The following is a 15579-nucleotide window of genomic DNA, read 5'->3' on the forward strand; positions in this document are numbered from 1 at the left end:
CTGCAATCACTCTCTGTCCCCGGTCCATCTGGTCTCGGCCTCTTAAACTTTGAACAAACAAGAGAGGAAAATTGTAGAACCTCCCTCTCCCTGCAGAAGTTTATTTATTCAAAAAAATGCTGATTGCTTTAGGCCACCTTTGAAAGTAACACGTAGGGACTTGGCCACAATCCCATGTGCCAATTCAAAACAAGACCATTCCCTGCCGTCTGAGTACATTCTTATCAGCCTAAGCCCTTGGTGGAAAAGAACAAAAAATAAAAACATGTGCATACTGTACAATGTGGAAAACTACTTGCAGCTTGTAACGTGGCAGTGGCTAATGCTAAAATAAAGTCAATAGGCCAGATGAATCTGGTGGTCACTAATGTGACGGTGTGCTGCTTGGCTAAGTGCTACGTGGAGTCTGTGGTCAAAACTCACATATCATTATAAGCGTCTATCTTTGTAAGCGAAGGATAGCGTCGTTATGACTCATATTCTGACGTGAGCTCGAAAAGCATTTTTTTGGGAACTTCAAATCAGTGCTTGTCTTGGTCCACAACTGCAAAGCCTAAGGGACGCCTGTAACCTGCTATGAGGAACCAATGGTGTGCATGGCAATGACACCACAGGGTTGGCCTGTGGGCCTGCTTCTGTCTCCTCAAAGATAAGTTCTTGACACAACACATAATGGAGCACAGAAAGGTAGTCAATCATACCACAGGAGCCTCCTTCTATCATCCTGAAAACAATAACCCTGCCAACACTTGCCTCCTTATCCCTTCAGGAAGGATTTACACAGTATGCTGCCTCTAGGGCCTGTAAATACTCTGCGTACCCTGTGTTCTGCTAAGCAGTGCACCTCCTGAAGTCACACTACTCGCCACATGCACACTCACAAATACACTGTAGGCAACCTGTCATGCAACAGAAACAAACTGAAATGACAGCTAAAGGAGCATTAACGGCACATGGGCATTTTAAATCACCAAATCCAAAACCAGATATGTCCAATGTTGCTATTTAACCCAATACTCACTAGTAGCATTTTATGAAAATGTGGTGGCAGCATTAATGACATGACTTGGTTATTGACGCTCATAACATTACATAACTTTTAACCTGATAAACTCATGAAAAAGATTTAGACAATTCTACAGTAAATGGATAAATTAATAGAAAATTCTAATTCTCAGAGTAGGAGACAAAGGGCTGGCATAGCAGTCTGGAGTGTTTATTATACCGTGTCCAGCTTTTTTGCAACGCAGTGGCTTCACTGTGGTTCGAAGGAGTTGAACTCTGGCAGTTGAAGGCTAGTTTGTGGAGAGAAGCCAGTGTTGAAGAAAGGACTTCTAACTTGTGAATAGGTCTCTGTTTACTTAGTCGGCGAATGCAGCACTAGAGTCACAATTTAAGTGCGTCTTTGGAGACTCTAAAAATTCACCGCTGCTAGAAAGTGTTGGCTGGGCCCTCATGATGAAGGATGGTGGTGACTGAGAGACGTTTTAAGGCTTGGGCAAAGTGGGCAATTGCCCAGGGCCCTCATGTCTCAGGGGGCCCCTGGGAAAGTGAATTAACTTCCTAACTCCAATCTGTCTATTTCTCCATCTCAATCTTTAGTGTATTACTTAATATTGCTTGGTACAATGGGGTTTAAATTAGCAGAAAATGGGCAATGTTGTCTTGCCCAGGGCTCCCAAATTTCCTGAAACAACACTGGGTGGTGTTACATGTCCTGTATTTCTTTCGCCACAGACGCGGGTGTTGGGGTCACTTGAAGCCTATGGGTTCACTAAGAAAACCATAAGGGGCTAGGGGAAGTCAATTCTGCCCACTGAGGGCCTCTGATTTATGTCCATGCTTCTGCCATACCCTAAGATTAAACACCCACTGTTAATGAAAGCGCTGTCTGGCTATCTCCAGCAGGACAACATAGCATCCAGCGTCTTACCGTGAGGTGCAGACATTCAGAAGCAAGAAGAAGATTCCGGTGCCTGCGAGGGACATGCCCATGGCGATTCTGCGCCCAAGGAAATTTATGGCCAGGATATTAAGAGGATTAACTGAAAAAGAAACACAACAGACACAGGTGAGCTGAGTCGAGGCTTGACATTTAATTGTAGAAACCAGGCTGTTTGACCAATTAAAACATTCCTCCCTCATTTCTGTTTTTTTTTTAACTAAAAGAATTATCTATGTTACTGCTCTTGGCAAACACCTTTTAGAGGATATAAATATGCACAAGTTCTCTAGATGTCAGAACATACTTGCTAGCTAAAGCAGATTACTGGATGAATGTGGAATGTTTGGAATGCATGTTTTATTGGAGGAATCAGCCAATGGTTGATTTATTTTCTCCTTTCTGATGTAAATTATGCAGGACTTTTTCAAAAAAATAATAAATAAATAATGTGGCTTTCTAGATAGGAGTGTGCTCAGAGGCCTGCTTTCTCACTAAGCTCTGGGTCCTCTGTAACCAATTCAGAATTGGATAGGCATCTAAGGATTTAAAAAAAAGACCCTCATTGTTGCTTTTTTTCTGGATTCAATCTAATGAGACTGACCCACCGTACAAGAACTAGCTGCAGTAGTGCACTTCAACAGTAGGGCTGAAATGTCCTTGACATGCTGAGTAGTGTTACTTCAAATTTACATTGACCTCCGAAGTCATACTGTAATTTTTACCTGTGACAAAATGTTTTTGCAATTTAGGGGGCTCACCACTGGATTACATTATACATTTACTTTATGATACTTTTAGGCATTTTATTTGCTTGCACTGAGCACATTTTCCATGGCATCACTTTTTAGCTTTGGCCTACCAGACAGGACAAGCTATCTGTTTTCGAAAAACACCTGTTGTCAGCTTACAGTGAGCTTAGATTCTGCTTAACATTGGTTGGCTTTAGTGTCACTCACTTTTGCCTTTTTTCTATTCGTTACCCCTAGGGGGCTTTCCTTCCTCTTCTTGTGTTTGTGCCTTCTCTGGAGAATAACCTCATTACGTGTATTCTCCCGCTGCTTACCTTTCAGGCACTACTTTTTTCTTTTTGGTTAAGTACTTCCTTGTGTATGTCTCTCCCCCCCCTCTGCAGTGCTCCTTGGTGCTCTCTTGCCTATGTGCTTCTCCCCCGCCACCTTTGTTTTGTGCTCACCCCTGTGTGATTCCCCCCATGTTGTTTTTTCGCCTGTGTGCTTCTCCTCTCCAGCCCCATATTTTGCTATCCCGCCCGAGTGCTTCTCTCCCTCCGTGTACTATGTTGCTGTCTCTTACCAGTGCTGTGTACTTCTGTACTTCTCCATGTGCCCTTTGTGTTTTCTCTGTTGCTTCCTCCACCTACTTCCTCTGCGTTGCATCCTCTACACTTTTTTTTGAAGAAAAAAAATGCTTTTTCTTTTTATTTACCAAGCCAACTAGGATCAGTAAATAAAAGGAAAAGACAACAGACTGTGTGACCGCCCCTATAAAATGACGCAGCCGCAACATGCACTTTTACTGGAACATAAATTCACAAAAGTTGACAGGTGTTTCGATTCTTCAGCCAGTTCAACCTGGTCCACTGTGGAAAACACAGCTGCAGCTCTTAAGGTTGAACATATGAGAATATTCTACAGGCTCAATGTTGTCACTTGCATAAAGATCATCAAAGGTTTCGCTATGAGAGTGGTATGTTTTGCCTACGATGCCTTACAGGAACAGCGTATTGCTTCAATATAATGTGGTGTCTGAAATTAGTATGATCTTTGAGTTTTTTATTAAAACACATCTCCAGATCGCTTTCTTAATTTCTCAGTGCACATATCCTTCCCAGATGTGCCAGCCTCCCAGAGTGTACTATACACACATGCAAGGATTTTGCTGGGTTTACTAGAACTGTAGTGCTTACAGTAACACTGATGGAGATCTTCTTTAGGTATGACAAGCTGCTTTGTTACTCATCAGCAGGCAGGATGTTTCCCAATTTGGGAACTAGTAAGAGAAAGGCAATCTGAACCAAGGGCCCAGACAGCGTTCATACAACAGATATACTATACACCAGTGTGATTAACAGTTACATGTGTGCACAGAAAGTTAAGTGAAAATAGATCATGTAGCTAAAAAACTATATGTGACTGCTTCTGGGGTGGTCACCCTATTAAAGGCACTCCACCTTCACAAGCACTGCCCTTTATTAAGCTTCATGCTGAAACTCCATAGCGGGGTGTCTGTCTTCATAAAACAAAGTCCCAAATGTGCTGGCTTTTCGGGAGCGCGTGAAAGTGAGAACCCAGAGCAGTATCATATCTATTAGAATATGGTGCTGTTTCCCCCTCTTTCTGCGCTGAAAGAGGCAGCATTGCGGGTATGTGTATTCTATAGAGATTAGATGACCATTCTAGTAAAAAACTATGCTTTAATATTTTTCCCACTTTGTATGTGTGCAGTGCAGCACAAATGCAAATCTAGAAAAATGTGGAAACTTTCCCTCGAGGAAGTATACGTTTGTAGCAGAAATCCTGTCTACCAATGTTAGTAGACAGGGATTTTGTTAATCAGAAAACATAGGTGGTTCCATGAGAACGCCCATGTACCACCGATGGAACTCCCACTTGGAGCAAGGTAGTGCATAGCAATAATTCCTATTTTGATGAGGGTGTATTCTTGTGGGAAAGAGTGGCGCTCAAGGCTACGAGGTGACTGTAAGTATTGGCATAAGTTCTCGCACGGTGCACTCTTAGAGGACCACAACCCTGATCCCCAACTGAATGGTGAACCAAACAGATAACCAAGAGAAAACAATAAGAGGCACTCGTTAAATCATCATGAGTATACTAGCCAGCTGTGGCGTCAGGATTGGAACATTACTCAAGGCATTTGCAGCTGAATTAACAAACTGGATTGAATTTGGCTATTGAACTTGGATATTGATCTTCCTGGATTTATTTTGGACATTAAAAACTATAATTCAAGAATTTTTTGGATTCGGATTGAAGATTGCTTCGCCTCTTGATTTAAGTGTTTGTATTTCACACTATCGTAAAGACACAGTATATGGTATCCTAAGGACAGTTCCAGTAACTTTGCCAGATATTATTGTACTATCTAGTATACTCATGATGATTTAACGAGTGCCTCTTATTGTTTTTTCTAGTGCATAGCAATAGTTTGCATTACTTTGGCCACCTTACCAATTGACATCTGTAGGAGGCTGGCCCTCTATGTAGTGTGCAAAGCTAGGCACACTGTACAGGGGGTCCACGCAACCACACGTTGGTTTACAGGGGCAAAAACTAGATCACTTAATGCTCTAATTTGTAAAGTAGCTTGTTTGAGCAGAAGTGCAAAGCATTTGTTGTACTCACTGTATCTATCTTGCAACTCACACACTCAAACAAATAACTCAAGACCAATTTATAACAATACTTCAGATTTTTTTGTAATTTTTAAGACCAAGATTATCAAAATTGGTTAAGTACGTTTTGAGATATGGATTTTTGAATTTAATAAAAAAAAAGTCTTCTTGTGCGTAATTACACACAATAGCAATCAATCGATATACATATAAAATACAAATAAAATCGTACAGTTGGTTTACCCAGTTCTTCTTTTGCAGGTTGGTTGAGGTCGTCGGTGGCCACATGGTGCCAGCTGGAGAAGTTTGGGCGGCTCCCAATTCTGGCGGTAGCAGTGGTGAAAGTTCTCTGGAGCTCTCTGGAGCTGGTGCAGGGCCACTGCAATAGACCACTTGGAAGTTAAGTTTAGAGGTGGTTCCTTGGGGTCCACTTGGAGCGTTGAAGTTGCAAGGGGTGAGCAGGTTCTTTGTTTCAGGGCACAGGGTGGCCAAGTGCAGAGCAAATCGGTGAGCCAAGAGCTGTGTGCAAAGATGCCCTCTGGAGCAGGAGGTAAGTTGGTTCAAGGGTCGTTTGCAGGACAACAGGGACACTCTGACAGGAGGTCCGGGGTGTTTCTGAAATCCCTCGCCTGGGGCTTCCTCCTGGTTCTTTTTCAGCCCCGGGTGGGCTGGTTTTCCTGGTGTTCTACATCAGTTGATCAATAACCAAATACCAAGGGTATTGGTACGGTTCCACCACTGGAGAGCACAGTGCCACCAAACTTAGCAGACTTGCAGGGCTTGTCCTCGCGATTGTTGGTGTATCATTGGGTCCAGCTGCGACTTCTGGTTCTGGAGTTAGCGGCTAGTCAGTGAAGTGACCCTCACTGGTTTGTTGGTTTCTTCTGGTTGCAGAGTGGTCCACTCTGGAGGGAGTTCTTGGGCAATTTTCAAAGCCTGAAGGTCATCTGTTTTTTTTGTTTTTTTGTTGTTTTTTTAGAGTGTTGCCAGTTGTTCAGGAGCTCCTCAGTGGTGATTCTCTGGTCCTGGGTGCAGCAGGCAGGGTTTCGTGCCTTTTCCTTGTGCAGCAGGTCCACAGTTCTAGTGCCTTGGGTCTTCTTGGTGCTGGTCTTCTTTTTGTCCGTTGAATCTGATTACCTGGTCTAGGGATGCCCACTAAATACTGAATTTATTGGGCGTTTTAGGGGGAATCTGGTAGTGTCCAATGGGATACCTACTTTTGGGTGGCTACACCCACTACAATGACCACTTCCTGTGGGAAGGATCACTTCCCTTTCCCTGACTGACTAAGATGGAGGAAACTGAAATGGAGTGTCCACGTCACAGGCAACACCTTAGGGGTGGTGCATGCCAGGTGGGGCCACTCCTCCTACCCTTTGTATAGTTTCCCACCTTTGCAGTCCAAAAGCGGGGGACTGCAAAGGGGTTGACCATCTGTCGCTAGCAGGAGGCCAGGGGGTCGAGTTTCAAAGGTGGTGAGCCCTTTGAAGCTCGCCGCCAGGGCAGTGACCATTTCTGAGAGAGGGGGTGTTAGCACCTCCACCAGGAAGGGCATTGTTCTACAAACCAGAGAGATGGGTCTCTCCCCCAAGGTTTGTAGATTCGGTTGTCTGGAGGTGGCAGGCTGGATATGGCCAGTCAGCAACCAAACCAGGGTAGTTAGCTTTTGTAGGGGACACCTCTAATGTGACCCCTGGGTACATTTAGGGATAAATTCAACACTGGTACCAGTTTTGATTTATCATTCTGAGTTGTTTGATACCAAACAACCCAGGATTCAGAGTGGCCATTATGAAGCTGGGAAACTCGTGTTGACCAGTGTCCAGCACATGTATTAAAAATGGCTGCTCTCTTCACTCACTTTGTCCTAGATTAGGGAAGGGCACAGTTGGGGCCATATTGTTCATGCAGCTATGCCCTCACATACATTATGGTGCATCCTGCCTTAGGGATGGAAGTCCTGCTAGAGGGATGTCTTATCCATAGTGTATGCAGTGTATGCAGTGCATGCAGGGAACACAGGCAGTGTGCCATGTTGAGTAGTTTTTTTTAGGTTTGCACCAGGACACTCAGCCTGCAATGGCAGTGCTGGTGCATCTGGATGCATGGCCCTAGAGGGTGGCACAATCAGTGCTGCTGCCCTCAGGGGCCTACCCTTAGTACCCCATGCCCTGGGTACCTAAGTACCTTTTTACGAGGGACTTATAGCGGTAGCTAAAGGTGTTTCCAATAAACTTTACAATGTTTTAGGAATAGAACACTGGCACTGGGGACCTGGTTAGCAGGATTCCAGTGCACTACAGTCCAAGTTCCATCCAGAAGCCAGGCAAAAAGTGTGGGGGAGTACTGCAACAAAGTGCCAATTTCCCACAATATCCTGATTTGTGTTTTAAATTGATGGGTTTGTGTTACAAAAGTAGACACAGGCTCTTATTAAGCACCTTCAGAAATTAGAGGCTGACTGAAGTAAGCTTTAGGCTATTATTTTTAAAAATAAGAACTAAATTAAAGAAGGGCCACATATTTATAAGTGGGGGAGCCAAGTTAGGCCAACGACTCATCCTTAAACCATTCTGTGGCATAACCTCGAAGATCAGAGTCTCTTGCTGTGGGAATGATCAGTCCTCTGCCTAGTCATCTTTTTTCACCTATTCTACTACATGTCACTTGTAACCCTGGATTTCAGTTTGATAAATCCCTGGATAAATCCCTGTCTTTGACAAGCAGTCTCAAGCAGTCGTATGATCTTGTAGCATGCAACTCTTTAATACTGATATATGTGGATTTATATTTTTACTCTTCTGTAGGATTTCATATTTTTTCATTAATATGGTTTATCAATTACAACTTCAACACCATGATATAACTGCTCATGTATAACCACTGTTACATCCGGGCAACAGAAAGATTAAACTTCCTTTAATAATAACCTTAGCGTCAAAACTAATGACAGGCCGCAGTGCGGAATGTGCCTATCTCTATGTGCCAATCCCTTGTGATGTGCTGTTTTGAAGCTCCTGAACTTGCATGTCTTCTGGAGCTGAGGAGGAGGGAAGGGTGTGCCGAACATGGGCATCGTCTGGATACAAGCCTTCCCTCTCAGAGTGACGCTATAGGTTAAACACACTTGTAAAGGCACAGAGTACTACATGTCCCGTAGAGCCACAGGACTCTGATGAGACTTGCCAATGGTGGTGACCATCTTAAACATTAAAGTACAAGTCCTCATCATCCATAGCATCCTTGCTAGGCAAGTGCGATACCTGGTGTCTGTGGTACCAAGACAGTAACTGTAGGTTCTATCTCCTATTTTGACATGTTCATGTTCAGCAAACCTACCAACAGCATTAATTCATTGCAAATTCCTAGCGTATTAGTTTAGGGTAAGACTCTCATTAAACTAGGGATTGCATGCCTTCTCAGAAAAAAACACAGTTTCACAAGAAAACATGGACTTAATACCTGCTAGCAATAGACCAAAGCTGAGGGCTTTCTCCCAGAGAAATCTGTGGCAAACATGTAGGCAGCGCCAAATCACTGTTAACTTCCAAAACAAACGTAGTAAAAAGACCAAACATCAGCAAAGCCAATAGGTATCGTCCCTGACACCTGTTTGATTTGCCAAAACTGGTTTTCTCTCCCTGCGTGGTCACTGAGGGTGTTCACGTTGGCACACTGGGCATCTTGAATATTTTTCTTTCGTTTAAAACGTTCCAGGATGGCTGCTGTACATGTTCACATACCGGTCGTTCCAATTAGAATGTTTTTTTTTTTTTTTCCTAGGATGTATTGTTGTATCAACGTTTTATGTTTATCTTAATGCTCTCAGTGGTACTGCATTGTGTTTTAAATCATGCTGGGTGGAACCTGTACTATGGAGTGAAATATGTTTTGAAAATGCATTTCTTAAATTTACTTATTATGTTAGGGAAAATGAATTCTGTATATTATGCAAATGCATATTTTTAATGTACTTTTATGGTTTTTCGAGGCGCAATAAAGTGATGAAAACAAGGGGTTTTAAATTAATTTAATGAAACCATCCAGTAGAACAGCAGGCAGCGGCGATAGCATGAGAAGGCACATGCCTTTTTTTATAAGAGGCAGGGAGTTCGCAAGAGAGAAGAGCAGGGACAGACAGATAGAGGGAGAGAAATGACTTTCCCAAACATCATAATGCAAAATTCTCACATGAGCAGTGGAAGGATACAACTCATCCAATCAAAGCAACGTGAGATTGAAATACTCCTTAAAGGGTCAAACAAAAGAAGAGTCAGGAAAGCCATTTAATCGGGAGCATAAGGATGTTACTAAATGTTTTCCTCCTTCACCCCAAAGTGGCCAGATGTCCAGGTGGGGCTTCTAGGGCACTAGGCTACAGACATTAATGGGAGGGAGGCTTACCCTTTTGCTCCACTTGCTCCCACAGCTCTACCTAGGGCTCCAGTACAAAACAGTTAGCTGGTTCTTCTTCCAAAATGCCTTTCTTTGCCTTTACTGTCCCCGAGGCTACAGGAAATCAGCTGATATCATCCTTGAGAAGCTCTATCAACCCTTGAGTACAAGTGGGCACGCAGTCAAGCCTCAGGCTTCCCCTCAGGCAGACACACACAACAGGTCTTTTGTTATCTGTTCTTTTCCAAGTCCAGCTGTGTTCTGAGGAGGTGGTGGTGGGAAGCTTTTCTTAGAATGGCCATTAGCCAATGACTACTACTAATATATCCCTGCAATCACAATTCTGAAGGTCTTTCAAGATGATGGATCATTCAAGATAAGGTAATGCCTTGACCTCTCAGTAGAGCTCTCTCTTTTCTCCCAGAGGTGAGGCAATTAAGATGAGGAAACCTTCTATATCTTCACTGGAAAACTAACCCTGGCTGGTTTTGAGTCCAGATCCACTCCCATGAATAGGAGGGACTACCAGCTAGGACTGGAGTAGGGAAGCTTCAAAGGTAAATGTAATATCAAGGCGCTATTTAGTCTATCTTGGGTCTTCCTGCATGGGCCTTGTGGTGTTCATCTGCTGCTCCTGTTCGCTTCTAGCATCAAATTCCATGATTAGTGTGGTAGTTGACCAATGATTAACTCATCTGTGGCTTTCTTCCAGAGCCCCTTTTAGCATCCATTCCCCAGTAAGTTGTTCATACCTCTTCAAAGACAAGTCATGGTCACTGGATAAGGGAGGGCCTGACCAAACAGAATTAATTACTGTTTTGACTCTCATTCAGAGATAATTTACATTTTACAAAATCAGCCAGGCAATACATTTATCAAAAATATATAGTCTCCACTGAATTGGACTTTTTTCAATGGTGCACACATCTTTTCAAGCCTACGTATGGAATTATGCATTTTCATTCAAAGTAGGCCTTTTCAATATAGAAAGAGAACTGCTTCTTTGTCAGTGCAAGGGCACTTTAATCTGGTTACTTCAGTAAATGCCAATTACAAATTAAATATGTCACAATTTTACATATTAAACACCCAGACCCTGTGGGCTTCGAAGCACTATTTAGAGGTGACTTAGCTAATAAACAACGTAGGTGTGTCTACCAGCAAAAACGGTTTCATTCAACATGTTTCGTCACAGCTTTTAGGATTCAGTGACATAGGGTTGCAAAACCTAGCAAGTAGGCATGCTTTTAAAGTCATTTGTGGGTGATGTAAACATACACTGCAGCCTGTAAGCGTCACTCAACTTTTATTTAACTTATATGGTACAGGTGCACCTTCAGTGTAATGTTGCTGTCAAACGTTAACTACAGCAACTGGGGTTAGCCAATCTTTCAGCAGTTTTCGGGTCAGAGCACGTGCACTGGTTGGCTGTTAGCACCCTCCCAGTTCCCATTTGTGGTCCAGCCCTTTACCCATATAAGGCTCATACACACTTTTCATCCATTTACATCCTTCATAAACATATAACAACTTTCCCTCCTGCCAGGGGCACACACCCTTACTCCATCTGCATCCCCCAGCTGCTTCAGATACCTGAAATACCCCATCCAAGTGCCAGTCCCCACATATGTATAACACAAAGATGCAACGTTATCTTCCTTACAAAGAAAAATGAAGGGGCTTGAATCACAGGAACGGCTTTGAGGGAATGATAAAGTAGCAAAAGAGGGAAAGGGGAATAGCTGAAAGGGGACAAGAAAGTGGAATTGGAGGAGTGAATGGGAAAAGCAGTGGTGTACACCACTGGCCGTGCTTGCTGGACGTAGAACGAGAGGACCTAGATTCTAGTTTTACAAAAATCACGTGTTCATGAACAAATCATAGAAAAACAGGACTGGCAATGGAGTAGGGAGTGAAAGGGTGCAGCGGACAAGGGAGAAGGAAGAAAGGGAGGCAGCAATGAAAATAATGGTTGATCATTCAAGAGTACATTTCCAGGTTCCTTTCTTCAGTTTGAGTTATTTAGCTTCTTTTCAATCCATTCTTCTCAGTGTACAGTAAAGATAAAGAAACCATCCCCATGATTTGGTAAAGTTGTGAAGCTCAGAGTTACCTCCTCCAGCATTTGCAACATTGAGGTATTTCGGGGGTAAGACGTGCAGAGTCAGCATAGAACTACAGATCTGAAGTGGACTTTTTTCATGGCAGTTCAGTGCTCTAGTGGACCCTGTCAACATTTTCCCCCAATATGTAACATTTACATTAATCAAGGCTCATGAAGTCCATCAGAATCTACAGACAGCCTGCTAGGAAGAAACTTATAGTCTGAACAGTTGGAGGGAAATAGGTATTAGGTGGGCAAAACAAACTAAGATGATTAACTATAAATTATCATACATTAACAAAGTTTTTCGAAATGGTTACCCACTGACGTTATGGTGTTTAGGTCAACATATAGTTGGCTACGGCCTAATAACTTTTGTCATCCTTGGCCACTCTATAATTTGTGTTTAGAAGCAGAACATCATACCTGGATTGAAAGATCTGGCCCAGTGACGGCACACCTTTCACTACATGTTAAGTGGTGTTGGATACTGTAAAATGATAGTCATTGCATATTTTGAAAATTGCAACTTGACCCTTATTTCAAGATCTCAGAAAAAAATGTCATTCATTTCTGCTGTAGGTCTCCAATGTACCTAAAATAACTGCCATATGTACATAACCCGCTCTCAACTCACGTGCGATCTCGCCCAGCGTGCTGATGATCATAGTCTGGTAGTCTGCGGGGCTCAGCATGTGGCATCGGCATGGTCCAGAGGTCTCCTCTATGGTCAGTTTACCTTCATCTGCTATTGACTGGTCAGAGCCACACACCAGGTTCCTCTCAAGCAGCTCAGAACTGGCCAAGATCACACCATAGTAAGCAAAGGAGATACCTAGCCTAGGAGATAATAAATAACAGAATGAAATATTGCTGGCTAGAGATCTAAGAATAATGAGGCATCTCTCCCATTCCAGTTCTCAGTTGCAGTTCTGGTTCTTGACTGCAAATAGAATGCATTATGAAAAGCTTCAGTGCATGGGTGGGTTGTAAAGTAGCGGGGTTTCGGATGTAAATGGGGACTCACCCCTTGGTCAACTTCGATGGCTCTGATAAAGTTTATATTATACCATACTGCTTATATGTGTCTAAATTCAATGGAAGAATTTGCATGGCTGGTATATGCTTAGCTATATCTTTGAAATGAATTGCACATTATTTAACTCGTATATCTGTTAACTCCATGTATTCGTGTGTTGGTGTCTTCTGTCCTCCCTCCATTTTTCCCTTGTCTTTCATCCCTTCTAGCCATTTCCCTTTGGAGCACTGTGGACTGTAGATCCTGTTTGTTGCAGTTGGAGGGAGAGCCCTGACAGCAACTGAATATCTGTTTTTGATGTTATTGCCTCAGACTGAAAAAAACTCAATTTTTCAACTTGTGCGTGCTGTATTTATATCACCTGCCCAAACTCATTCCAATTGGTTTAAATATAAGAATATCTACTAGACATACTGTAATGAAAGTCATCCTGAATACTGAATTATATGGAATTGATTAACAATGGCATAAATTATGGCAACATATTTGCGTTTTAGAAATTGTATTTAGATTTTTTTAAAGCTAAATTGTATTTTGGATTTTATGTATGCGAGTTTACATTATCATGCTTTGTGGGATTTTATATAGAAATAAACAGTTACAGGGCTGAAAGCTGATTTATTCAAGTATGTGTGCTTTGCTGAAATAATTGTTACAACGGATAACATGTAAACAAACAGTTCATGGGTCTTAAAAAAATCATATTTGCCTATGTGTTCTCGCTGAGATGTGTCTCAGCCAACACTTCCTAAAAGCAAAGAGACACTGCAGTATTTGACATCACAGTTCAACTTCCTTTCTGAGATACACAGACACTTCTTTTTCCAAGCCCAACTCCAGTCTGAGCGGTAACAGCTCACTTACCATTCCAGCTCGCTGCCAACCGCCGAGTGATGCGGCATGACGACATTAGATGATGGCCTATCCCACCTCACAGCCTACGACAGAGTGACTGCGTCAGTCCTTATGTCAAGAGGCATAGCGACATGGGTCCAATTTTCACCCATACTATATAATAAAAACAGCTTAAAATCGATTCCAATACGGCTGAACCTCTATATCCTGTCCCCATAAAGGTGGGACTAACCCGTACTTCTTCATGTTTTTCGTCTGTAGTGACATTCAGCTCTGCTATTAAGGTAGTCTAGTTTTTCTTTTAACTTAGAATATTCTTGGTAAAAGTATGCAAAGAAAAAGTGATATAAGCATGCGCTGGCGACCTTGCTCTGCCAACTCCCATACCAGATGTTAGCTGCATGACTGTAGAATTAAGACCACATTGTTTATTACATGTGTTACGTGGTTGATTGGTTGCAGAGGCTGAGGGGGATACGATACGATGTGCCCGTCTCTGCGAAGCAATTAAGGGCCAATAAACAATATATTACTAATAAAGAATCAACGTGTGTGCCTAACTTCAACATGTCGGTGGTCCCGCAATTCCTACGCAGCCACTTTCTTTCGTCACCTAGGTAACAGAGATGTAGAAGTGTTCCCTATTTCTACGTGATGTTTGAGAGCTGCATGGATGCAACGAAGCAGAGGATATGTTCCAGCATCCGTGGGCACATGGACTGCGCTTCCTCTGGGGAAGAAGCCTCTCGCCACTCTAGAGAAAATTCCTGGGAATTTTGCAATCTATGATAATCAAAGAGGTAGAGGCTGTTTTTCTGGTCAGAAAAGGTACTCCTCCATCAAAAAGTATTATTGCAGATACTTTCTTTGACTAGGACAATGATACCTCTGAGGAACAGGTAGAACAAATGAAGAGATATCTGCAAGTGACTGAATTAGCAGCTGTGATTCAATATCTAGCGAACAATATGGGTTTTCCTGCTTCTTATCGGTAAGTGAAGATTTTGTCTTAAATTATCATAGCAAAGATCCCGACTCAGCCTGTACATAAATCAATAAGGAATATTATTTTCATGGAAGGAGCAGATGTGAGAACATCTAGGCCCATATTTATACTTTTTTTTGTGCCGCATTTGCAAATTTTTTTTTTTACGCAAATGTGGCGCAAAATTTACTCCATATTTATATTTTGACATTAGACACGTCTAACATCAACATATTGGAGTTTGCACCATTTTTTAGATGCGTGAACCTACCTTGCATCAATGAGATGCAAGGTAGACGTTCCCATCTAAAAAATGTTGCTATTCCCATAGCCCCATATTTATCCCCCAGGCTACAATGACACAAGGGTGGAAGGAGGGGCCAAATAATGGTGCAAAGCCTGCTTTGCACCATTACTTAACACCTGGGTCAGACCAGGCGTTAGGGGACTTGTGGACCTATTTCCGTGGTCAGACACCATGGACTGGGTCCCCAGGTGCCCTCCACAAGCCCCAGGAACACCCCCACCAGAGGGACACAGGAGGATGGGGGACCCCATCCCAGGTAAGTAGGGTAAGTAGAGGTAAGTATTTTAAAAACTTTTTTAAACTGCCATTGGGGGCCCTGAAATGGGCCCCCCTACATTGCACTGGGTACAATGGCCATGCACAGGGGACTCTTGTCCCCTCTGCTGGCCATTGGGGTGGTGGGTCTTTTATAAGACAGGAGTCATGTGGTATGGATGGTTTTGTGTCAGAAAATTACGCTAGGCTGGTTAAGGGCATTTTTTTTGCCTCTAATCAGCCTACCGTCATTGTTGGTGCAAAAACCACTTCTCCCATACCGCCACCCCTACCCAGCTAGCTTCATTTTTTTTTAAGCTAGAC

The 15579-nt window shown here is 42.8% G+C and overlaps 1 protein-coding gene across 2 annotated transcripts in view; it reads right to left on the reverse strand.

The window, feature by feature from the left end:
- The window catches only part of SVOPL (SVOP like), a 244704-nt gene that overhangs the window by 62225 nt on the left and 166900 nt on the right, over nt 1-15579 (reverse strand). For both annotated transcript variants that reach the window (XM_069227985.1, XM_069227984.1), the window contains exons 11-12: nt 12452-12654; nt 1934-2045 (exon numbers count right to left, since the gene is read on the reverse strand). In XM_069227985.1, coding sequence (XP_069084086.1) covers nt 1934-2045; nt 12452-12654 — 315 coding nt within the window. The remainder of the gene's footprint in view (nt 1-1933; nt 2046-12451; nt 12655-15579) is intronic.

Source organism: Pleurodeles waltl, chromosome 4_1 (assembly GCF_031143425.1).
Source record: "Pleurodeles waltl isolate 20211129_DDA chromosome 4_1, aPleWal1.hap1.20221129, whole genome shotgun sequence".
In the NCBI taxonomy this organism is placed as follows: Eukaryota; Metazoa; Chordata; class Amphibia; order Caudata; family Salamandridae; genus Pleurodeles; species Pleurodeles waltl.